At 38.6% G+C, this 27,176-nt stretch overlaps 1 protein-coding gene across 1 annotated transcript; it reads right to left on the bottom strand.

Annotated features, from left to right (window-relative positions):
* Positions 1–1,561: 1,561 nt before the first annotated feature.
* On the bottom strand, positions 1,562–26,007 carry LOC129238053 (CUB and peptidase domain-containing protein 2-like). Its single transcript, XM_054873093.1, has 8 exons — positions 25,850–26,007; positions 25,509–25,716; positions 25,100–25,376; positions 24,592–25,032; positions 11,055–11,181; positions 8,970–9,174; positions 1,991–2,279; positions 1,562–1,927 (listed from the first exon to the last, which is right to left on the bottom strand). The coding sequence occupies exons 1-8, from the start codon at positions 25,917–25,919 to the stop codon at positions 1,562–1,564; spliced, it is 1,983 nt and encodes a 660-aa protein (XP_054729068.1). The 5' UTR covers positions 25,920–26,007.
* Positions 26,008–27,176: the final 1,169 nt, after the last annotated feature.

Here is a 27,176-nt window from a genome sequence, read left to right as displayed (position 1 = left end):
TTGCTTCGGCAGCATGGGGCAGTGCTCCAGCCTAAATTGCATCAACCTTTTCCGTTATATCAACAGCTCTGGTGGAAGTCTCATAATGTATAAATCTCATGTTTCAAAAATATATATTTTCTTTTTGTCGGGACAACTAACAAGTACAGCTCTCATACATTAATTAAGTCCATTGTACTACACTTGGATTCCCTTTTAATTTTTTTTAAATCTAGCCGATCGCCGAAGAAATCTGAGTAGATCTTGTGGTGCGAATGAGCCAAGATGGTCGTTTCTTAGCACATCAGTGCCAAAGACCTCAAACGTGACTCGAGCGAAGGCGGTGCAGACGCACAGGAAGTGGTCCGCCGTCTCATCCTCCTCTTCACATGCTGGGCAGAGTGCACAGTCTGAGATGCCCACCTTTTCCATGTGCTTCGCCCTCAGAAAGTGGCCCGTCATCAGTCCAACCAGCCGTCTGCACTCTCTTCTGCTTAATGACAGAAGGGTTTGCGACAGTCAATCGGACAAGACAGGTAACATCAGTTTAGTCCATCTACAGCCAATCTTAGACTGCCAAGTTCGCTTGTGAGCTGTAGTTACCCATTTGCTAAACGTGGCCTTGATAGCCACAGAAGGGAGTGGCAAAACGGGCTCTGGGCCAAAGAAGTTGGCCTCAGAGCGCATCTTAGCTAAGGAGTCAGAGGTCTTGTTATCCACGATTCCCACGTGTCCCGGGACCCATGTCAGCATCAGGCTATTATGTCTACCGACATAGTTCAGCTTGGATTTACAGGACTCGACTATCCCTGATGTGGTTGGGGGGCTGTCTAAGGCCATAAGCGCAGCTTGGCTGTCACTGCAGACACATATAGATCTGCCTCTCCATTGGTTTTCCCCAAAAAAGTTCATCGCTTCTTGAACTGTATACACCTCCGCTTGAAACACAGATGCATGCATTCCAAGAGCAAAGTGCAGTTTTATCCTGCTGGATTCCATGTAGACCCCAGAGCCGGAGCCATGCTCGGTCCTGGAGGCATCCGTGAAAATGCGGAAACAGTGTTTGTCGGGCTCATTTATAATAATTTTTAGATAAAATCAAAACCATTTTTATATCAGAGAGACATCAGAGACATCGATGCACAACATTCAAAAATTAGTCACATTGAATGTACGAAATCGCTGATATGGGCGTTTGAATTGTTAGCGGCGAAGACTACTTCTGTTGCCTTGGTTTTTTGTACTTATTTTGAAAACGAAGAATGTCCCAAAATCAACTTTAGTACCAATTCTAGGACTAATCAAGCGTTATAAGTTAGGCATATATTCTAAATAATAAAAAGAAACCTGTAGATTTTTCAGTTCGAATCCGTACTAAGGTCACGTTCCACATGATGGAAATGTCCTTATGTATATGTGAATTTATGACATCTTCTAACTGAATAGACTGTCCGGGACTTCTGTACAAAATATTTAAACCAAGCGGATATCCCTTAATTAGATTCCCAGATGTATAAAAATCTCGAACATTTGTAAAAATTTGAGTTTAAATTATTATTATTAAAATAAAACAACTGCAACTCTATCTGTTCAATATTAAAGCACAAAATAAAGCCACAAAAGTCATGAGACCAGAAGTGTGAGTGAAACTCGCTGCGCTATTAAGCTGTGAATCGATCCATTTCGCCCAATAGGAAACATTTGTATAGACACCTGGTAGGCTTGGTAGTGCGCATCCGATTCCCCACGACACAATACCAGCCAATTGTTCATTGCACACCAGTGGACCACCAGAATCACCGCTGCATGCATCACGCTCGCCCTCCGAATAGCCAGCGCAAAGCATCCCTTCACGGATCAAGCCCTGCGAGAAACTCGTATTGCTGGCACACACGTCGAAATCTATGATGGGCACATCCACCGTCAGCAAGTAATCGGACAGAGTACCCTAAAAAATAGCGATCAAATTGTGCTTTATAATGACAAGGGCGAATAATTATAATAGACGTACATTTTCAGTTTGGCCCCAGCCCGTCACCTGACAAACAGTGCCGGCAGCCACTGGCTCCGTAGTTATATTAATAGCCTGGGCTCGAGTGTACGTCTCTGGCACTGAATCGTTTAGGAACACCAAAGCAATATCAGACTCATAGGTGGATAAATTAAAGTAGCTCACATTGTAAACGACTTCTGCAATGTCAAATACGAGCGTGTAATTATTGCGTTCGAAGCGATCCAAATTGCCCATAACGACAATGAAGTCTGTGGCCGGACGGAATGAGCCATTGTTGATGTTGTAACTGAGCGATGGAAAAGGAACAAATTATTTGTGGAATGCAAGTTTTTTTTATTAAATTAAATTAAAATAGAGTTAAAAATATTAAAATTAAAAAAATACATAAAATAAAATAAGAAAGGAAAGTTAAAGAAAATTAAAGAATTTAACATTAAAATTAAATTAGGCGAAATAAAACAAAATAAAATAAAGTAGAATGAAGCAGAAAATAAAATAAAGAGAAAATCAATTAAAATGAAATAATTCAAAATAAAATAAAATTAAAATATTAAATTAAACAAAATTAAAATAAAGTTTAATAAAATGAAATACAGATAAAATTAAAATTAAATAAAAAAATTAATTTAACTAAATAGATAAAATAAAATAAAATAAAATTAAAATTAAAATTTAAGTAAAATAAAAATTAAAATAATAAAATAAAATAAAATAGAGTAGAATGAAACCGGAACAAAATAAAGAGAAATTCAATTAAAAATGTTAAAATAAATTTCACAAAATTAAATTAAATTATTAGTCGAAATAAAAAAATGAAAAAATTAACTCAAACTAAATTAAAACAAAGTTAAATAAAATTGGAAAAAAATTAATTTAATTAAATTAGATGAAATAAAATAAAATAAAATAAAATAAAATATGCCCGCAAGGGCATCTCTCATTAGAGTGTTGACGGGCATGACAACCCCGCGGCTCCTAGTCACGACCCCGCACGGACATCCCTCACCGAGGGGTGCTGGAAGTAACGACTCCACGGCTTCGAAGTTTCAGCGAAGAAGAAAACAGCCCGCTAAAATGCCTAACATGCCGGCTGTGTGAATGCATGTCTGAAGGACACAGTTAACCCAGAAGGAAATCTGTAAACCACCTGGCAGAAGGTTTAAAATGCAATTACCCGTTTCGAAAAACGGAGAGCCGAATTATAGAGGAATCTAATGATTGCAGCCGAGTGAGGATATTCGCTCAAGTGTCGGCAGAAGCCACGGCGATGGGCTCTGCTCATCGACATTAGATAGCGTGGTCGCCAGTGGTACAACAACAACAACACGAAAACTCCAACACTGTGACAATTGTTCCTCAAGTTAATCTTGGGACCACAAGAGCAGGCCGTGTTAGACGGCGTATTCAATGAACAACGGAAATGAATGAATATGTCCTGCGCTGCTACTACATCTCTACAAATTGTGAAGAACCGGAGCACATGACGACCTATCGTGAGAGAATGCTAGACCTGTTTCTAAGAAGATACAGACATTTGAATGGGAATCTTAGAAAATAGCCTTGCTACAAAAAAAAGGGCAATCTTTCAACACGAATATGTGAGAAAAGAAAAGCAAGAGCAAATTAAAAGTGCAATACGCAACGAGCTACGAGGTGTGGAAAGAAGCGAAGAAGAAATAATACCAGATATAACCGAGGGACGCAACCCACAGCCTGAAAATTTAGCGGAATTTACCAACTTACGACCTGAAATTAACTTGATTTATGAAAGTACTGAAAGCGATAGTCCAGAAACTAATGAAGAACGGCGAATTATGAAGGTATGGATCCTTTACAAAGACCAAGGATACCCCGGATCGGAAGGTTAAACGAAGTGGTAAAAACACTTAACTCAAAATTCTGCCAGCATATGTCGCCAATAGCACCAACTTGGAATATGTTAACACTCTTCTCTACTCTTACTACTGTACGATCATTGGGGAAGCACCCAAAGTTACAGACATTTAAAAATACAACAACACAAAAAACGCCAGTAGTCCCCAGGTGGCAAAGAAGACTCGAAACACGAATTGCCGGTCTAAGAGAATCTATAGGGAGGCTTACTTCATTTAAAAATGGGGCTAAATCTAAAAGGTTGTTAAGGCATGTATCTAGAAGCATCGCGCCGCTTAAACCTCAGACTGTAGAAATTGACCAACTGTCGGAGATAATTGATAGGAAAGTGCAGCAACTCGCCGCTTACTCAAAACGATTAAGAAGATACCTCAAAAGTAATCAGAGACGGAAGGAAAACCAGCTTTTTCACAAAAATCAAAAGAGCTTTTATAGAAATCTGGAACAAAAAAGCAATGCGGAATCTCAGACATCGTATCCACAACAACAAGATATAGAGAAGTTTTGGGAGAAAATATGGGCACAAGCAGAACACTTCAATGCTGATGCGAATTGGTTAGCCAATGAAAAAGAAAAATCGGACAACGTAGCACCAATGCACTTCTGCGACATTACAGCAGAGGAAATAAAGATTAGTATATGTACTACAGCTAACTGGAAATCCCCTGGACTCGAGCAGCTACACAACATCTGGCTTAAAAAGCTTTCAGTAATGCATGAAGCACATTTTTCTAATAGCGGTCGCCCCTCGGCAGGCAATGGCAAACCTCCGAGTGTATTTCTGCCATGAAAAAGCTCCTCATAAAAATATCTGCCGTTCGGAGTCGGCTTGAAACTGTAGGTCCCTCCATTTGTGGAACAACATCAAAACGCACACCACAAATAGGAGAAGGAACTCGGCCAAACACCTAACAAAAGTGTACGCGCCAATTATTTATTTTATTAATGCACGAAGCACTCACAAGATGCTACAACGAGCTGTTGAAAAATACAGCTATCATCCCAGAATTCCTCACAGCCGGAGTGACCTATCTCCTCCCAAAGGACACACCATCTGCTGATCCAGCAAAATATCGCCCAATTACTTGCTTAAGTACCACATACAAGCTCTTGACAAAAATTATTGCTAATCGAATATACGAGCATTGTGAAATTAACGGCATTTTATGTGAAGAACAGAAAGGTTGCAGGAAGCGCACAATGGGCTGTAAAGATCAGCTTATTATAGACACTGTAATAACAGGAGTAGCTCTGAGAAGAAGGCGGAACTTAAGCGTTGCGTTTATTGACTACAAAAAAGCTTTTGATTCAATGCCGCATGATTACCTATTAGAAATATTAAGAATTTACAAAATCGATGCTGCCACTGTTGCCCTCTTGGGTCGCATAATGAGCAAGTGGAATACTAAACTGGTTTTAAATGGAACTGTTTCAAAACAGATTTCATTCAAACGTGGTATATTCCAAGGGGATGCCTTAAGCCCCCTATGGTTCTGCATTGGCCTCAACCCACTGAGCAGGCTTCTCACGCATCAGCAAAACGGCTTTACACTCAAAACAGAAATAAGAGAGCACACGTCCATCTTCTATATATTTGTTGAAACTTTACGCAAACAAAAAGCAAAAGCTTTATGAGCTGATAGACGCCACTAAAACTTTTAGTGATGACGTGAGAATGGAATTTGGAACAGATAAGTGCAAATTAATACATCTGGTTAGAGGTCAGCTTGATGAAACCGAAGAAAACTACGCAGTAGATCAAAATATTATTATAGACAACTTGCATAGCAGCGAATCTTATAAATATTTAGGATTTCTGCAACTTAAAGGAATCAACCACACGCTAGTAAAGCAAAACCTCATTAAAAAATTTCAGGCACGACTGAAAGCTATATTAAAAACTAGTCTGAACAGTGGAAATAAATGCAAGGCAATCAATACCTGGGCCATACCCCTTTTGACATACTCGTTTGGAGTAATAAAATGGTCTCAGACAGACATCCTTCGGATTGAAACGCTGATACGCACCACTTTCACAAAGTTCCAAAGCCATTACCCTCAAAGCGCTGTGGAAAGAATATCGCTTCCTCGAAACATTGGAGGGAGAGGAATCATTAATATAGCGCGTCTACACTTCTCGCAAACTTTAAAGCTACGTACATATTTTCTAAGCAGCGAGTCTCATCTATTTAAAGCTATAGCTACGGCAGATAACGGCTTTACCCCGCTAAGTCTGATGTAGCAGGATTTCCCAGTACCTGAGGGGGTTAAATCCCCAGCAGAAATGATCGCAGCATGGAAGGCAAAAACAATACACGGTGCCCATCCGCATGATCTCGAAATGGAATGGATCGACGCACAATCATCCAATTTATGATTGAAAAAAGGAAAACTATTTTCTGAAACAGAAGGTTTCGCAATCGCTATCCAAGACCGAGTTATTCCAACAAGGAATTTCCGAAGGTCGATACATGGCGAGGCAATAGAAGATAGGTGCCGAAGGTGCGGCATTTACGGCGAAACAATCGACCATATAATTGCTGGATGTAGCGTACTTGCCCCCCGTGAATATGTCATGAGACAAACAACCAGCTGCCAACAAACCTGACATTATCTTGTTCGACAAGATAAATAAAACGATCGAAGTAATCGATATAGCGGTGCCCCTTAATCGCAACATCCAAAGCACATACTCCACCAAAGTATCGAAGTATGCAGCTTTGGCCATAGAACTGAAACGAATGTACAAAGCGAGGGAAGTGAATATAATTCCAATAATTATATCGTCCACTAGATTAGTGCTTTAGCATTTAATAAAAAACTTGAAGAAGTATGACTGCCAACACCTCTTAGAAGACATGCAGAAGTCGACCATACTGGACACATGTGCAATAGTTCGTAGATTTTTAAATATTTAAGCAATAGCAATCGCATGGGCGTAGAACTTGGACTACGCTCCACCAGAGCACAATCCCTTGAAAATTTTATCCGGGATGTGTAATCTCCGGCAATAGCCGAGATGGATTAAGCTCAATAAAATAAAATAAAATAAAATATATATATATTTAATTGTAATATTTTGTACCTGTTATAAATTATTGGCTTGCAGCAAAGCTGTCGCCAATTAATGTAAAACACTCCTTTTTTGGGATGCAATAAAAAATAAATAAAAAAAAATAAAGAAATAAAATAAAATAAAATAAAATAAAATAAAATAAAATAAAATAAAATAAAATAAAATAAAATAAAATAAAATTAAATTAAATTAAATAAAATGAAATGAAATGAAATGAAATAAAATAAAATAAAAATTATCATCTCAGCCCACGGACCAGTGCATAAAAACTTAGCAGACAACGTGAAAACTCTTCAACTCCCAGAATATTTAATTTTCGACATGCAGAAAGCAGCTTTACTCAATTCTTGTCATATAGTCCGAAACTTTTTACAGTAAACGTTTTTCTTGTTAGTAAATGTGTTAACTATTTTGTATAATATTTACAAATATATTTAATTGTAATATTTTGTACCTGTTATAAATTATTGGCTTGCAGCTAAGCTGCCGCCAATTAATGTAAAACACTCCGTTTTTGGGATGCAATAAAAATAAAATAAAATAAAATAAAATAAAATAAAATAAAATAAAATAAAATAAAATAAAATAAAATAAAATAAAATAAAATAATATAAAATAAAATAAAATAAAATAAAATAAAATAAAATAAAATAAAATAAAATAAAATAAAATAAAATAAAGTAAAATAAAATAAAATAAAATAAAATAAAATAAAATAAAATAAAATAAAATAAAATAAAATAAAATAAAATAAAATAAAATAAAATAAAATAAAATAAAATAAAATAAAATAAAATAAAATAAAATAAAATAAAATAAAATAAAATAAAATAAAATAAAATAAAATAAAATAAAATAAAATAAAATAAAATAAAATAAAATAAAATAAAATAAAATAAAATAAAATAAAATAAAATAAAATAAAATAAAATAAAATAAAATAAAATAAAATAAAATGAAATGAAATGAAATGAAATGAAATAAAATTAAAATTAAATTAGGCTAATAAAACGAAATAAGACAAAATTAAGTTGAATTCAATTAAAATAAAGTGAGTTAAAAAGAATTAATTTAGAATAAATTTGAATCAAATTAAGAAACGGTAACAAATAAAATAAAGAGAATTTAAATAAAATAAAATAAAGCACAATAAATTAAATAGACTAATAAAGTAAAATAATTCACATTAAAATAAAATAAAACTAAATTCAATTAAAATAAAGTGAAATAAAAATTATATCAAAATAAACTTATTTAATTAAATTAAATGGAAGGAATAAACTAAAATTAATATACAGAAATTAAATTAGATTAGATAAAATAAAATTAATTAAATTATAAAATAAGTTGATTTAAAAATATTAAATACAATTATTTAAAATAAAGAGAAATTAAACAAATTCAAAAAGATTAAACAAATAAAAAAATAACAAATAAAATAAAATACTTTTAAATTAAATTAAACTTATAAAAAAAAATCAAATTAAAATAAAATTAAGTGAAAATAAAACTGAATCAAATTAAGTTAAAATTAATTGAAATAAAAGAAGATAAAAAATTATATTACAATAAATTTACTTTATATAAATATTAAAGTAAACATAAAAAATAAAATATGTTTAAATTAAGTAGGCTAATAAAATAAATTAAATCAAAATAAATCGAACTAAAATAAAATCAAACTAAGTTAAATTAAATAAAATGAATTAAAATTAAAATACCGTTAAACATAATTAAATTAAATAAATAACAATAAAATAAAATACAAAGAAATAAAATACAATAAAACTAAAATAAATTAAATTAAATTGAAATAAATTTAAATGAGATAAAACTAATAATAAAATAAAATGCAATGCAATGCAACATACAATAAAATTAAATTAAAATAAAATCACATTAAATGAGATAAAATTAACAAATTTGATAAAAAATTATAATTAAATAAAATAAAGTAAATAAAACAAAGCAAAATAAAATAAGTTAAAATAAATAAATTTAACTCACTCGACAAAACAATGAGCGGCTGAAAGCACCACATTGGCTCTAATCAGTGAGCCACCACACAAATGTCCGGTACCAAAGAAATATCCATCATTTCTACGACTGCGTATGGAGACCTGATGCTTGGTATCATTGAATTCCGCCAAGGTACCGTTGATAATACGACCATCGCGCTCGAAACTCACTTCACGACCACGCGGTGTGGCCGCTGTGCTTAAAAATCCATTTTTTAGATTAGAATTTACATGCACACACATACATACATATGTAGCTCAGAATTTTTCTTCTAATTTACAACGTGCAACCGTACTTGTTGCACGATACTAAAGGGTTTTCCAATAGCAGGTGTTATTTTTAATAGCCCGCTATTTCGGTAGATGTCACTTTTGAAGCTGTAATTTTTTTGATATTTGACAAGTAGAAACTACACCAGTAATAAAAATGGCACGATACTCGCTTAAACAACGCATTGACATTATTAAAATTCACTATAAAGATGACTAAAATTTGGCAGAGACGGTGCGTAAAATTCGAACATTTTAAGGTCATCGTGAAGCATCTTGTCGGACTGCAATACAGAAATTGGTGAAAAAATTCGAGCTGCTGGAACAAATTAGTGATGTGAAGAATAAAACCAAAACCCGTGCACGTCGCTCAAGAACAGCCGAAAATACTGCTGTTGTAGCCGAAAGTGTTGAAGAAAACCCAGGTGTGTCCATTCCTCGTCGGTCTTTGGAACTAGGAATTAGGCATTCCACAAACGTCATTACACCGTATTTTGCACAAAGATTTGGGTCTCAAGGCTTATAAGGTCCAGTTAACACAAGAACTCAAGCCGGCCGATCATTAACAACGTCGTGTCTTTGCTGATTGGGTCGTTGCAATCCATGAAAATGATCCGGAATTCCATCCAAAAATCATCTTATGAGTGATGAGGCCCATTTCCACCAGGGTGGCTTCGTCAACAAGCAAAATTGTCGGATCTGGGGCTCAGAAAATCCAAGAGTTATTGTTGAAAAGCCTCTCTATCCTCAACGTGTGACTGTTGGGTGCGTCTTATGGTCCGGCGGTGTCATTGGACATTATTTTTTCGAAAATGAACCTGGAGCTACAATTACGGTGAATGGGTTGCGCTATCGAGAGATGATTCACGATTTTTTATGACCGTAATTGGATGGTATTGATCGGGACAACGTTTATTTTCAACAAGACGACGCTACGTGCCACACAAGCAACGAAACGGGAAAAATTTCCGGATAACACCTCTTATTGGAAAACCCTTTATAACTCAATGGTAGTAAATCTGCGTTTTTCGTTTGAAAATCTTTTATTTTTATTATATTAATAAATTTTTAAATTTTTATTTTTTTATTTTATTTTATTAATATAATTTAAAGCAGCTCAAAATTTCAGTTAGAATTCAGTATTAAAAAAATTATCCGAACTTTATAAAATTATATGGATATCAAATGGAAAAAGAATGCCACGGGTATTAAAAAATATATTTTTTATGCAAATCCTTAAAATCCTTAAGAAATATATTTTTCTTGCCAATCCTTGCTGAAAGTGAAAAAAATGTGTTTTAAACTTTTCATCCTTCAATATGGAAGATTTTCATGGTGCTTAATAAAAAAAAAAAACAAAAAAAAAAAGTGACTAAGATCATTTTGGAGAGTTTCCGCAGTCATAAGTTAACTAATTAGTATCAACCAACCACTTTTCATTTCACAGTTCAAATTGGACCAATAGTTGACTGTAGTTTGCGCACCCATTAGTTAGCCAATAGTCAAAAGGACTGATGGATGCTGCAGAACGATAATTTCAAAAAACAGTTTTCACATCTTTCGGCAAGAATTTTTAAAATATTTTTGAATACTCTTAACATTTATTTTCCATTCCATACCGATTTGTACGTATCATAAAATTTTTTAAAATAAAAATAATAAAAAAATCCTGACGCGTTGGTGAGAACCCAAAAACACAGGTTTACCACCTTTGAGTCATTTCAACGCTCACATATGGATTATCTCATCTGTGAGATCACAAGTTAAGATTTTTCGCACTGTATTATTTTCGAAGACAACTCACATGTCAGCAAAATATGCACGAAGCCACAAAATATGACCAGAAATATGAGGTTTTTGTACATATTTTCTATCTTATCGAAAGCGCGAAAACCAAAAATTCCAAAATTTTCGCGTTCGTAAATCAAATTCTGTTTTATAGGAACTCTGCGAATATTTCGCTGCCTTGCACGCCGGTATGAATTGAAATGGCATCAAGTTTTCGGAACGTTGGATAAACAACTTAATTTCGTTTCGGCTATCTGGCCATTTGACGTACGAATATTAATCTAATCAAGAAAACTAATTTCTGTTCATACTCGTAACAACACCGATTAGACCGATACCATGAGTTAATACACATAACAGTATCGGCTATAAAGGAGCCATCAGACACGGCAAGGAAAATGCTTTTAGCGAGCCTATACAGGTGATGAATTTCGGTAAATATTTGCTACTAAGTACATTTTTATTTGAAAAAAGTAACTCGCAGGGAAATTTTCTTTTCGGAAAACTCATTTTGTACATCCACACTGCAATGGCAAACACTTACTGCTGTTGTTGTCGTTGTTGGAAAAACATAAATACAGTGAAACCTCTCCAAACGGACATCTCTCTGGACAAAGCAGCATCTAAGGAATATCAAAATAACTTTTCTAATATACTTAGTAATATGACTTTAGTTTAAAAGACTTTAGATCAAGAGGTAAGTAGGTAGGTAGGTAGGTTAGATGGCAAGAGTACCCCAAGTGCACTACAAGTAACACTTACGTGCCGTTTTGATACCATAATGTGGACCACTACCTGCTAAAAAATTTAGGGAAGAGAAAACCATCTACGGCCATCAAGTGCTGTTGATGTAGTGGAGGAGAGAAAAGGGATCTAGGCTGGAGAATTTCTTCAAGCCATCCCCAAAGGGCACGCTAAGAAATATCAAGCGCCTAGCCACCAGAGCCGGACATTTGCAGAGAAAGTGTTCCACAGTCTCTTTCTCTGCAGGATACCCACAGCTTCTGCAATAGGAGTTGTATGGCATTCCAAGCTTCTCCGCGTGATTACCGATCACCCAGTGACCAGTGAAGCCCGCAAAGAGTTTGGAAATTGAATGGCGTGGGACCCCAGCACCTTAAGCATTCTGTTTCTATCGTATTGAGGTCATAGTGTTTTCGAAATAGCACACGATGAGACAGCCCTCTATCTGTATTGCGTGTTTTTTAGAAAGAAATTGTGTAGTTTCCCTTTAACGGCAGCCAAGGGGACACCGATGTCTGAGAAGGGGACAGCTGGAACCAGTTCTGCCGACCGCTTCCTGGCAAGCTCATCGGTAATTTCATTTCCCTCCATATTCATGTGCCCAGGAACCCAGATAAGGGAAATGTTTCCTGCACGTTCGAGGCGTTTGAGTTCCTCCTTACAGGAGTTTACCAGAGGAGAGCTGCAATACGGCGACGACAGGGCCTTGATCGCAGCTTGACTATCGGAAAAAATATTAATTAAATCCCTCCTAACAGCTATCCCTAAGCATTTTGCATGCTTGCAGGATCGCGAAGACCTCTGTTTGAAAAACGCTTTTCGTTGCCTGCAATTTAGAGGAGACCGAAATATTGGCTGATTTAGAGAAAACCCCCGCTCCCACTCCAGATTCGATCTTGGATCCGCAAGTGAAAACAGAGGTACCTATATCCGTGCCAACACTCTCCTCTTTCTTATCTTGCCTGCTCGGAAAGATAGCCCTAGCACAACCCTCAAAACCCAGTTTGCGGATGGAGAGGTCAGTGCGAATAACAGAGAAGGAAGGAGAGATCTGCTTCAAGATGCTACTTTGTTCTACAAGAAGGTGTCTCCAGAGGTCAATCTCCTTCAACCTAATAGCGCTCTGAACAGCATTGAATTTAACTTGAAGATCCACAGGAAGTAAATGCAGATTGACGTTGAGGGCAGCAGTGGGACATGTTCTACAGGCACCAGTGATGCTCACACGTGCAGTTCTCTGCACTCTCTCTAGTTCAGTGGTATTGTAGCCCTTCTGAAGAGCTACCCACCAAACTAGGCAACCATATGTCAAAATTGGCAGAACCACTAAGTTGTACATCTACAGCACGACACGTGGCTTGAGACCCCATTTTTTGCCGAACATAGATTTACAGGCGTAGAAGGCTATACTTTCTTCTATGGCTTTCTTTTCTATGTGCAGTTTCCGGTGGAGCTTGGGATCAAGTATTACGTTAAGATACTTGAATTCCGAAGCGAGTGAAAGACACTGATTATTTAGTCTTGGGAACTTAAAAGGTGGAGGCTTGTATTTCCTGGTGAATAGCATCAACTCCTTTTTGTCAGAGTTGACTCTGAGGCCGCAACTGGCAGCCCAACTATGGAGTGTAGCCAGTGCACCTCTCAAAATTTCAGCCATTACTGATGGGAAGGTACCTGAGACCATTAGGACCAAGTCATCGGCAAGCAAGTTAAAGCAAAAAGAAGCAAAGTTAGTTCATCAATAGCTACCTAGCCAAAGGAGAGGCGAGAGGACGCCGCCCTGCGGTGTACAGTTAACAGTTAAGAGTGTACAGTGACAACTTTTCATAGAGTTGACACAAAAACCTTTATTGAGCGGACGCGAACCTCTTACCAAAAGGTTTAAAGATTTCTTTTCATAACAAATCAAACAAAAGCCTCTGTTGAGTGGGCGAGCCTCATAGGCGAACAAAATATAAAAAAAATTGAGTCAGCAGTTACTTACTAAAGTGTGGACTTCCCGGAAAAAGTGTGTGTCATTACTTCTGGACAACGCAGCTCGTGATATAAGTTTAAAGAATATCAAAATAACTTTTCTACTTAGTAATGCGACTTCCGTTTGCCAGACTTTAGATCGAGAAGTGATTAGAAATTTTAAAATTTATTATCGAAACCTTCAAGTTAAGCATATCGTGAGAACGACTCACACTTTTCCGCAGAGCCTTTTGGTAATTGAGTTAACATATTTTATTTTTGCCCCCTTCTTTTGTGAATAGCCAAGATTTGCGCCTTGAGGTTACCATATTAAACTAAAAATTTAAAATTTTGAAAAGGTCGAGCCAACGAGCACCAAGAGATTTGGTGGGTCCTAAAACACGCAGGCTAAAAAGCCCATTGTATTGAGAGCTTTGTGAAGAGGGTAGATAGTCAAGGAGGAACGAGGAAAAGTATCAGAGAAAGAGATAGGAAAGAACAGAGACAGAGATAAAGGTGGTTAGTCCTGTGAGAATTTTCCAGATTCTTTGGCAAATCTGTAAATATCCTCTAGTTTTAGAGAACGAATATTAGTCATTCTCACGACATCGGAACTCAAAATTCGTAGCCTTGGTCTAGCAAAGGCAGGACACTCACAGAGAAAGTGATCAGTGCTATCCGTCTCCTCCTAGCAAGACAGACACATCGGGTCCTCAATGATTTCAATGGTGGTCATATGCTGACCCAATGGCCGACCATCAACCAAACGTCTTTCCTTTCAAGTTTTAGTAGAAAGTTTGACAGTTTTCTGTTCAAACTTGTCACAAAACACTTTGCAGCTCTGCAGCATTCTAGACCAGACCATCGCACTTTTATGTATAAGTAAATTACCTACATAATCACTGATCCAATTCATGATTCCTGCGGAACTGATTCCGATTATTAGCTCTGGTCCCTGTGGGGGAACCGCTGATCCACGGTTGGCCAATTCATTGGCAATTTCGTTTCCTTTAACATCGGAGTGTCCTGGAACCCATGTTTATACCTGTTTTACGACAGAATTAAGCTTCTTCTTACATTCTGGAACAATCTTCAAGGTTTGCTTCGCGTTCTCCAGGGCCTTCAGTGCAGCCTGACTATCACTGAAAACTCCCATCTGTTTCCCGCTCCATCTCCTCTCGATTATCCATTCGGTTACTTGCAGGATGGCAAAAACTTCCGTTTGGAAAACAGTTGCCGTTTCTCCCATAGCATAGTGATACTTATTACTATCGTTTAAGTACCATCCGGCTCCAGACCCTACTTCATTCTTAGACCCATCGGTAAAGAAAATATCCGTCAAACCTCCCTGAATGCATTCTGGATTGCTCCATTGCGTGAGCAATGATATTATAATATAATAATCTTAGAAGAAAATAATTTGCTTCTATACAGATCAGATTTTAATATATAAAACTAGCAAACCCGGCCCGCTTCGCTGGGCAAAAACACGGCGGGTCCACATTTTGGCATATATTTCGAGACCCCAGTCACGGAGCGGCATGAAAAATACTCTGTACTAAAGCATTCACCAACAGCTTCAATTTGATATCCATATTGTACATACACATCCAAAGGTTACCCGGGTCCACGTTTTGACCAATATCTCGAACCCTATCCACCAATAGGTATCCAAGCTATACGGAAACCATCTTCAATACCTTCTTAACAATGTGTGTAAGTTTGGTTTAATTCGGTGCAAAGACACGGCCGGTTAGCGAACACACACAAAAAGTTGACTTAATTTTATATATAAGATTTGAAGCTGGGTTCAGAAAATCCATCCTTCAAAACTTTTTCATACGTACTTCAGAAGCAACTTGACTTTGTAAGTATGTGAGAAGGTGCAACTGCATGTTAAAAAGCTAAATACATCTCATTATTATAAAAAGTGGTTAAATTTCAACGGCTGATGTTTAATGTGAGCCACATCTAAACGTCAACGAAACCGCTGGACTTCTATCTTTGGGGTTATTTGAAAGAAAGGGTGTACGTCGATAAGTCAGCAACAATTCAAGAGCTAAAGGATGAGCTAATTCGGCACATTAACGGCATAGAACCTCAATTATGCCACAGCGTCATCGAAAATTTGGACCATCGGATGGAGGTGTGCCGCCGAGGCCACGGCGGCCATTTGGCCAATATTTTGTTCCATACGTAATTGAGCCATACCAATATTATCATAATAAAGAGAAATGATAAAAATTTCCTAAAAAATTTGTATTTAATCAAAATCAACACCGGCCCTTAAAACTTAACCACCCTATATATATTATAGAATCGCTGTTACTATATGGTATACCTGATTGGGAGCTTCTGATGAATTTGTGTACCTCTTCAGGCTGTCTTTTCCATATCACCAAAGGATTTAGAGCCACATAATTAAGCTGTTTGAGTCTTCGCTTTGTGCTTTAGAGTTTCATCACCCAATTCGTTTATTGTTTCTACTTCCCAGTTTCCTGAAATGATAACGAAGATGACAGTGCCCAGTTTAGTTCCCAGTCAAAGTTCGTCCTCTTTATTCAGGTTTAGGAAAATCTCTTAAACTGCCTCTGTTCTGGACTCTCCGCTAAAAGTCGTATGAATCCCTTATTCTCCCAGGTTTTGATAAAGTCCTTTAAGTGGTCTTTGGCGAGCCCACATTCATGCCATGGTACCCAACTCAACAAAATAGTGAAGCATTCCTCAAAAGAGTTTGGATGTTATTATTTGAAAATATATGGGAGATAAAAATTGAGTGACTGTCTGGCAAAATGCGGATGGGCTTTGAAGTTGAGCCTGTCAGGAGAGACTGTCGGATAACCGTGCATGGGTAGTGATCTTTTAAAGTTGGGTCCAAAAACATGCGCACAAGTTCTTCTACAAAAAATTTACTTTTATCAGAATTTATTTGTATGAAAGAATTCATTTTTAAGTATAAAATTACCTTTAAATCACTGTGTAAAGTGGATTGTATAGTACATCGTGCGATACACGAGTATGTAGCTCACAACGAAAAAAGCTCACAACGAAAAAAGCACTTTCTAAAAATACCAAAAAACATTTTTCAACATACCTCTTTTTGTGTGGTTCTTCATACCCGCCCATGTACGAATACATGCAAGTACTCAAGACTGAAACACGTGTTGCCTACAAAAAACTTGATTACTTTTAAAATATTGATCAAGGAAACAGATTAACGGGCGAAACGAATCAACAAAACTCATTTTTATAATTAAATTCGAGAAATTAAATATCTATTGCTAATGGAAAACTGTACCAAATGAGGTTTCAGACAGGGTGACTCGCTAGAAAAGTTTGTGCGAGCCGCTGAATTTAATTGCTGAGGCACAATTTATTATAAGAGCGTAAAATTGTGGGCGTACCCCGATGCTATTGACATCAACGGCCTTAATAACCGCGCTGTTAGTTCTGCCTTTTCTTAGCTCGAAAAAGAAGCAAGCAAAGCAAAAATTGGATGGTGAAGAATGACAAGACGGAGCAACTCCGGTCATCAAACAAACAGTCAGCGCATTCGCGTATCAGCACCCACGCCACTGTTGACTGCTATGTGTTCGAGGTTACAAGAGACTTCGTTTATTTAGCAACTAGCATTAACACCGCTGACAATGTCAGCCTTGAAATCCAACGGAGAATCTCTACAGCGAACAAGTGCTACTTTGGACTAAGTAGGCAATTGAGCAGTAAAGTCCTCTCTCGACGAACAAAACTAACACTCTACAAGACTCTCATCATGCCCGTCCTAACGTATGGCGCAGAAGCTTGGACGATGACAACATCCGATGAAGCGTCCCTTGAAGTGTTGGAGGGAAAGATTCTGCGTAAGATTTTTGGATCTTTGCACGTTGGCAACGGCGAGTATCGTAGGAAGTGGAACAATGAGCTGTATGAGCTTTACAGGGACATAGACTTAGCGCAGCGAGCAAAGATCCAGCAGCTTCGTTGGCTAGGCCATTTTTGTCTAGGCCACAGCTATGAAAGTATTTAGTATTCGAAACGGTATGACCTGGAGGTAGCAGAGGAGGAGGAAGAAACGATTGGCGCACTTTGTTAAACTCGGCCAAAATGGTTTAAGCTGTTATCGCACCAATCAAAAAGTATACATAACTGTAACTGTACCGGAGAGAACTACTAACGGGCTTAGTCTGCAATAAAAAATGTGGACACTTTGCAGAGAAAAAATTTCGGACTAAATGGTGTAACTTGCAACTAGGAAGAGTTGCTCAGCTCTTCCTCGAAAGTGCTCCTAGGTAAATGTTGGGTAAGCCTTCCCGATCTACCCGTAGCCAGAAAGATCTCACTACTGTGCCCGTTTGCACATTAGCCCAGCGCTTGCTGAGTTGCCGCGAGACCCATTTTTCCAGTAGTAGACCATGAAAGTGTTCCCAGGTAAAGGTTTTATGGGTAATGGAAGGATGTCATGTATGTTCTGACCAAATCCTCTAAACCAGGCTCGTGAAGTAACATACTAAGTAAAATGTTCCATTAAGCATATTCACCAGACCCAATGATGTCTTCCACGTTGTTGACAGCGTTATTTTTTTTATTTTGGTTTTGGTGGGAGTGGGTGAGGTAGGGTTCAAAACGCCTTCGCAGTTACAGTGACCATCGTCTACTGCGTTGAGGGGTGTGGCAACTTAAACAATTCCCTTCCCTGGACTACTTTCTGTATCACTTCGGACCATAAAGCACCAATTCAGTTCACCCACGTCTGGGTGCTCTGTATTTGTAGCCAGCATTCATGCTACAGGCTCGTCTTCTTGTGTATCTGTCTGGGCGGCTTCGCTTTGTTGCACTGCGTAGAGGTCTAGAAAGCTCGCCATCTGCCACAACTAAAACTTGTGTGTTCAGTGTCATCGCTCGATACTTCGCAGTATATGCACTTAGAATCGCTTGCCTTGCCCATGCGGTGTAGGTATCTCCCGAAGTATACATGGGCCGAGAGGAGCTGAGTTAAGAAGTAATTCACCTCCCCGAAGCTCCTTTGCCTATTGATGGAATGAGTTTCGCCATCCATCTGTCACTCCCTGTAGTGTCCCATCGGCTTTGCCACCGAAGCGTAGTTTAGCTTTTCCATTACGCGACGCTAATGATGACGTGTTTCTTCTTGGAGTCCCACCCATCCATTTGTTCCCGGGCCATGAAGACGACAATTTCCCCGCTGATGCGAACAGACAGCAACATCAGAGACAGTGCGGTAGGTTGAGGCAACTCTGATTGCTGCTGTTCGGTGCACAGCCTCCAGTGCCTTGCAGTTTAGCTCATCTCTACATATTTCGCTGCCGTACAGGAGTAATGAGTTTGTTGGCTGCCATGGTTAGCTTGCATTTGCTCTCTTCTGACCCATTCAACTGCTTAGCATTCTCGTGACCTTTGCTGCTTTGGTAGCAGCATGCTGTATCTGGGCCCGGAAAGTAACCCTGCAGTCAAGTTGAATTTCAAGTTGTATTTCACTACTTTTTTTATCACTAGGGACTTAATCGCCTATTTGCCTGCTGACCTCGAGTGGCATGTGATCTCGTGCCATCAGGATGACTTCGGTCTTATGTTTGGCGAATTTCAGGCCATAGTCCCCCATATTTGTATCCTTATCATAGCTTGGTTCAGCTTCCTCCTAGCGTCTTCAGTGTCCTCGACTGATATCTATGGATCTATCTGGATATCACTATTGACAGCATGAATAGTGCTTTGGAATTGCAAGATTACAAGAGTTGGTGCCGACTTTCGGTAATAAAATTTCCGATTAAAAGTTTTCTGATAACGTGTAGGCTAGACCTGTAAGTAATAAATTTGCCAATATACTTAGTTTTTTCAATTGACGTCTTTTGGAATGTGTTTACAACATAACTGAGATTGGATTGGTGATATACGAAAAAAATCAACCAATGACACTTCGTTACCGTCTGAATCACGACTGATTGGACGAGTGTGTGAATAATATACATGCAAAATGATCGTGCCGAATTCGGCTGCCAATTCTCCCAAGTGACGTGGCAGCCGAAGTTCCCCTCCCAATTTTCTGTTTCACCATAGGTAAAGAGCAAACCTTGCTTATACATATACAGGCTATTGATTCCGGGTAATGGGAATAAAGTTACTTAAATATCAATTTATCGCTCAGTAGTGTAGGTACTCTGAAAATTCTGAGAAAAACACAAATAAAAAACGTAAAAAAATTCAAGATTATTGATAACCAATAGCAATAAAGAGTGTGCCAATAGCGAAAATTATCTATTTAATTTATTTACAACCAACTATCAACATATCTGACGCGAATTTTATTACCCATGGCAAATTTGTTTACAAAATCAAAGTAAAATCTATAATAGCGCCAACAAAGCCTTACCAATGACATATAAATTACACCACATCTAAGTAAACGCAACCATAGGTACATACATTCTGTCAAAAAACTATCGGGAGTTATTCATTTAAAAAGCGTGCGTTACACATACAGTGACCGACAAAAGTCTACATACACCCCCCATTTCCAATCGATTGAAAGTTCAAAAACTTTACTGAAAAATGTGTTTACACAGTTTTATTTGAAAGCTCTTTCTAATCATTATAAACTTAAAAAAATCCATAAAAAAACCTAAACCCAGCGTTGGCAAAAGTCTACATCCAGTACACAAATATCTTACTCCAGTGAGAAAACCTTCACTTAACTCTAAGTAATATTGCTCCTTAGTATTTAGTTGGTCCACCATTAACATAAATTACAGCTTGAAGCCGTCTTGGCATCGAGGTGATTAAATTTGTTAACTCTGCAGAAGTTTTATTGCTCCAAACGTCTATTAGTCGTTCTTTGAGTACTGAAGCGCTTGAAATCGGTTTTTTTATAATTTTTCGATCTAAAATTTCCCAGACATGTTCAATAATATTCAAATCTAGGCTTTGCGGTGGTGTACTTAATTGCCTTGGAGCATGGTAAAGCAGCCAATCCTTCACACTGTGTGCTGTGTGCTTTGGATCGTTATCCTGTTGAAAGACCCAACCTGGACCAAGCTCCAAATCGTCCACCGAAGATTTCAGATTGACTTCCAATAGTGATTCGTATCTATAACGATCCATATTACCTTCAATAAATACTAATCTTCCAACTCCAGATGCAGCAACAGCTCCCCAAACCATTACATTGCCGCCACCATGCTTCACTGTTGATATCAAATTCTTCGAACTCGGTGCAGTATTTTTTTCCTCCACACTTTAGCTCTTCCATCGCTACTAAATATATTAAACATCGACTCATCTGTAAATAAAACTTTTTTGCCACAAATCCATCCCCTTTTCCCTATGTTCTTTGGCGAACTTCAGGCGAAGTTTACGGATTTTTTTTCAGAAATAAGAGGCTTTTTTCGTGGTATTCTACTATGAAAGCCGTTTTTGTTCAGAGCTCTTTGATGAACACACTTGTTGGATGAGCTTGCTATATCTTCGGCCAATTTCGGAGCAGAAACTTCTGGATTTTTGTCCACTTCTTTTAGAATCAAGCTGACGTCTCTGCGAGATAGTTTGCTCGGGCGGCCACTGCGCGGCTTATTTTCGGTGAAACTATTATTTCTAAAGTTTTTTTAAAATGGTCTGGACCGTTGCACGACTTAAGTTCAAGATTTTTGAAATTTCGCCAGATAATTGCTGTGCTGAGTAACTAAATTTACAACGTACGTTGTAGGTACAAGTATGTCCAAATTTGTTTTGCTGGAATGTTGGTACAACTGTCCTCTATAGTGTCGCAGAGTTTGAGCCTGGTCTGTCAATTAGCTTGTTTTTGGCATTTAATTATATCACACAACCTCAGGTGTGCTCTGCGATTTTCAATACGAATAAAAATATTGAACAAAGAATTTGTCTTAAATTTTGTGTTTTGAACGAGATTTCGTGTGCCGAATCGTTGAGAATGTTCAAAAAAGCCTATGGCGAGTGTGCTTGCTTGGCCCTGACTGTGATTAGTTCGTCACTGTTCTCACCAGCGGTTAACAGCCTCTCAGAGAGCTTGGAATATATCCATTTTACAATGGTTTAATTAACTCCATGTCGTTCGGCAAAGGAATATATTGAGCTAAAAGTGGTATTATTAAAAGCACCCTCAATGTCCACGAACACGCCCATTGTGTACTCGTCAGCTTCCAACCCGGCTTCAATCTTGCTAACAAGATCGTGTAAGGCTGATTCACATGATTTTCCACACTGGTAAGCGTGTTGATTTCTACTAAGTGGACTTCTCGTCAATACCCCCACCCGTATATGTTTCCCCACCACTCGTTCTAGGATTTGCAACAGCGATGTCAAACTGATTGGTCCTCAACTTTTTTCTAGGGAATAGTCGTCTTTTCCTGGTTTCGGAATAAATACTACTCTTACGCGTCGCCATTGGGATGGTATATGACCAAGTGCAAGACAAGCTGTGAAGATCCTTTTCAGGACCACAATCAGCCAGTCTCCTCCTTTCTTAAGCATTACTGGATATATTCCATCAGGTCAAGAGGACTTAAAGTTTTCAAATTAAGATAAGGAAAAGCTTAACGATTCTTTTGTCACTATTCGACTAGCAATATACTAGCTGTACCTAGAGGTTTCACCGTATGCCGCTCTCTGCTTCAGAGAGTGTTCCACTACCCGGAAAATGGGTTTCGAATAGAGCATTAACCGTTTCCGATTTGGAAATGGTGTTTGAACCATCAGGTTTTCAAATGGAATCCAACCTTATTGAGCGGTCTAGATGAAGGACCTTACAAAGTCTCGTTGTTTCCCTCATTTCTTCAACGTTATTGCAGAAATTTCTATAGGTTTCAAGTTTGGCTTTCCGTACTTTTTTCTTATATTACCACCTTAGCTTACTTTTTTCGAGTCAATTTAACGCCTTTTCTAAGAAAAGTTTGAAAAGTCCTTTTAAGCGGCACATTTCAAGACTGAAGTGTTCTACGAAGATATTTGTCAGAAAATTTTAGCCGGGGTTACCAATTATATTAAAGCCTTCAATATAAGCGACTACTTATACATAAATGATAGAAATATTCGCCTACCCAAAAATATACCACAAAATTAATCACCCTATCGGAAGATTTCTAATTTGGACTCAACTGATTGGACGAGTGTGTGAATTCGTGTAAAATGATCGTCGTCTGTCACGGGTCAGCCGAAGTTACTCGCACATTTTTTTCACGATAACGGATGGCCAAGTCTGCTAATCTATCATCGTTGGATTATATCTATACAGCGGCCATGTTTTATACCCCATAAGTTAGGTTAGGTTAGCCTAGATAGCATTAAGCCACGCATAGACCTTTTGGTCCCAACCGATACCAGGTGGAGACCGACCTCTATGAAAGTAGACATCATGTAGGATGTCAGCGCTTTTGGCGAATCTAAGTAGAGCTGGGAGCTCCGCTTTTGAGACGCCCTCCAGACCTCAAACAGTGGGGCTCCCAGGCATATTAGTCGCGTTTTTAATAATGCCGGACAAACGCACAGAAGGTGTTCTAAAGTTTCCTCAACATCCTCTCTGCATTTCCTGCATTTGCCCATGTTAGCAATCCCTATCTTGTACGCGAGAGTGTAAGTACGAATTGAGTCAATTTTTTGTCGTTAGTTCAACATATAACTTTTGCTGTTTTGCATGTCGTCAGATTAGTCCACCTAGCTTCCACTCGCCTTTTCATGTAGTCGTCCGTTTCGTTGTATATTTGTAGTATTTAGCGGTTTTGGTATGTCGTTCTCTTGTTCAAATTGTAGTCTAACAGCACTTTTTGCTATCTCATCTACTATTTCGTTCCCAATAATGCCTTTGTGATCAGGTACCCAATAGATATGCAGCCTACTGTTTGCGGCTAGCCTTTCTATGGCCTCTCTGCTCCGTTGAACATTTTTGGACTTAATACAATATGAGCTTATTGCTTTTATTGCTGTTTGACTGTCCACTTTTATATTAATTTTTGAGATCTTTCTTGCTCTTGTGTAGGCTAGCTCCACGGCTTTCCCCAAAGCAAAAACTTCCGCTTGGAAAATACTGGTGTGGTCCGGCAGGTGGATAGGCTGCCTTATCCCTAGTTTTGAGCAGTAAATACTCGCTCCCACTCCATCTAAAGTTTTAGAGCCGTCTGTATAGATGTGAAAAGTCCTATGGCCAGGCTTCATGCCTTTGTGCCATCCGTCCTCTTCAATTGTTGTACGCAACCTTCTCTCCCAATTAAAGTACGGAGTCATGTAGTCTGTGCAACCTGAACTTCACTGTCTTACTGAGCCGTGTCCGAAGGTTCTACAGGTGAATACTCCCGCAGCCGCTAATCTACTCGCGGATTTCGCTGCCAGGTTTTCCGCCATAAGATCAATAGGTGGCATGCTGAGTATCATTTCCAGCGCCGCCGTTGGAGTGGTTTTCATCGCTCCTGTTGGGCACAGAGCAGCAAGTCGCTGAGTCCTTTCCAGTAGCATTAAGTATGTCAGTTTTCTTGTCGCAGTCCACTATACTAGTGCCCCATACAGCAATATCGGTCTAACTACTGTTGTGTAGCACCAATTCATCAGTGAAGGTGGTAGACCCCAAGTAACGCCCAGCATTCTTTTACATGCGTACAGCACATTACTGGCCTTTTCCACACTTTCCTCAACATTGTGCCACAGCAATTATTGTTGATCTTTGAGAAGTCGTTCGTTGTTGCCTCTGCTTGTATAATGGCCTAGATCGCCTAACATGCATTAAGCCATATTCCATAAATAATGAATTTGTTTGCTGTTTTTGCAAATAAAATGAATTTTTCTTTTATATTTTATTTAAAATTTTCGAACGAAGATTTGAATTCATGCATTCAGGCCACTTTGAGAAATAACCAAAACGAAAATGCCAACATAAATGTACTACGCGCAATGGCCGCATTATTGCCAACAACACCACCATAACCAATGGGACTAGGATTGTCATCGCCATTATCACTAAAACCAGCACCATCCTCAGTGAAACCACCCAACTCCTGGAATGAGTTCGTTTCGTTTTGTATCCACTTCACGTAGCTGGCCACATCAGCGTACACGCCTGGATAGCCGGGTTCTGCACAGCCCACGCCAAACGACACTACGCCCACCAGTTTGCCAACACAAACCAGTGGCCCACCAGAATCACCAACACACGCATCGCGTCCACCTTCCATGTAACCAGCACAAATCATGACATCGCGTATGAAACCTCCATAATTAGTGGCGCATTGGCTCCTATTCACAACGGCCACATCAACCACCCTCAACTCAGGTGAGTAACCGCCCTGGAAAATGATAAGAAATTAATTCATTTGACTTTAACAGCAACTCCCTCCCACTCTGTTGTCGTACGTTTTCGGTGCGGCCCCAGCCGGATACCTGGCAAACGGTGCCTGCACTCAAATTGCGTTCGTCATTTAGTGGTATTGGGTAGGCTTTTGTAAAATTCAGCGGCACTGCAGCGTCCAAATGCAACACTGCCACGTCAGCTTCGTATGTCGTTGCATTGAAATTGGGGTGCACGGAGATTTTTGTCACGCCGAAAACTAACGAGTTATTGTCTCGCTGATAACGATTCAAATTTCCCAGAACCACTGAGTAATCGCTGGCATTGCGAAAACGATTGGCACTAGAAATACGAAAACAAAAACCATTAAATGCCTAAACGTAGTAGCTTTACTGATTTTTTTTAGCTGTGGTGTTTACTTGAGATCGATCTGTTCGTCTACATTCTTTCGTTAACATTCTTTTGAGCACTCACCTCCATATGCAATGTCCGGCCGTAAGCACGGCTCTGGACGAGATAAGCGTACCGCCACATATGTGCCCGGCACCAAAAAACCAATCACTCGCCGCCAAGCGCACCGACACCTGATATCTCGTCCCTTCCCATTGCGCCTCAGTGCCATTAATTATTTTCGGTTCATTTTTGTGCAGGTTCTCAAGTGGATTTCTCAAGTGGCCAAACTCTTAGATAACAGGGGAAAATAATACATTTTTTCGATTATCATTCCAATTACTATGAAAATAAACTGTCGACGTAGAATTTGTCGCTTTTGAAAAAAATATAATAAAAATCTACCTATCCAACGAAATACTTACTTGCAGATTGTGCTACTTGAAATGCCAAGCAGGCGTAAAATATAAACCGAAAAAACCTTAGGAAATCCATAATTCTGAGCTGATTTATTGCACAGAAATCACAAAAGCTATGATTGACAGAGCAATAAATCTGATAGGTTATTTAATCAGCAATGCATCGATTCCGCTACACCTCGAACGTAACTGTTGATATCACAACTGCGATTGGTACACCAACACCAAATGCAATAAATAAACGGAAGTTCACACTAACATAATTCAAAGAGGCGGATCGAGGAATTTTTGAAAGAGGGTTCATGAACATTCCTATTTTTCCGTCCTCTCGAGCGAGGCTCATTTTTGGCTCAGTCTCTATGCAAAAACGCAAAATTATACAGGCCACAAGTGTTCGACGAAGAAACAATGCATCCGTAAAAATTGGCTCTTTCATGCGGAAGAAGACATTATTACCGTTAGTCGCCCTTGATACCTTCCTTTCCTCCTTAATTGGCACGATAACCGTTTACGCGATTTTGGCCGAGTTGAACAAAGCGCGCCAGTTGTTTCTTTCTCGTGCTAATCGGCGCCAGTTGGACACACCAAATGAAGCCAAGTCCTTCTCCACCTGATATTTCCTTCCTCTTCGTCTGCTATCACCAACTGGTACCGCATCGAATACTTTCAGAGCCGCAGCGTTTGTATCCATTTGGACGACATGACCTAGCCAACGAAGCTGCTGGATCTTTATTCGCTGCGCTATGTCTATGTCGCCATAAAACTCACATAGCTCATTGTTCAATCGCCTACGATATTCGCCACCGCCAAGGTGGAAAGGTCCATAAATCTTTCGCAGAATCTTTCTCTCAAACACTCCAAGCGTCGCTTCATCGGATATTGTCATCGTCCACGCTTCTGCGCCATACGTTAGGATGGGCCTGATGAGAGCCTTGTAGAGTGTTTGTTTTGTTCGTCGAGAGAGGACTTTACTGCTCAGTTGCCTACTTAGTCCAAAGTAGCACTTGTTGGCAAGAGAGATTCTACGTTGGATTTCAATGCTGACATTGTCAGTGGTGTTAATGCTGGTTCCTAAGTATACGAAGACCTTTACAACCACGAAAGTGCCGACTGTTTGTTTGATGACAGGAGGTACTTCGTTTTGTCCTCGTTCACCACCAGACCCATTCGATTTGCCTCTTTATCCAGTTTGGAGAAGGCAGAACTAACAGCGCGTTTATTAAGACCGATGATGTCAATATCATCAGCATTCGCCAATAATTGTACGCTCTTATAAAAAATTGTGCCTGAGCGATTAAGTTCTGCGACTCGTACGATGCTCTCCAACATCAGG

Source organism: Anastrepha obliqua, chromosome 2 (genome assembly GCF_027943255.1).
Source record: "Anastrepha obliqua isolate idAnaObli1 chromosome 2, idAnaObli1_1.0, whole genome shotgun sequence".
Classification (NCBI taxonomy): Eukaryota; Metazoa; Arthropoda; class Insecta; order Diptera; family Tephritidae; genus Anastrepha; species Anastrepha obliqua.
This window is presented reverse-complemented; position numbering and strand designations above follow the sequence as displayed.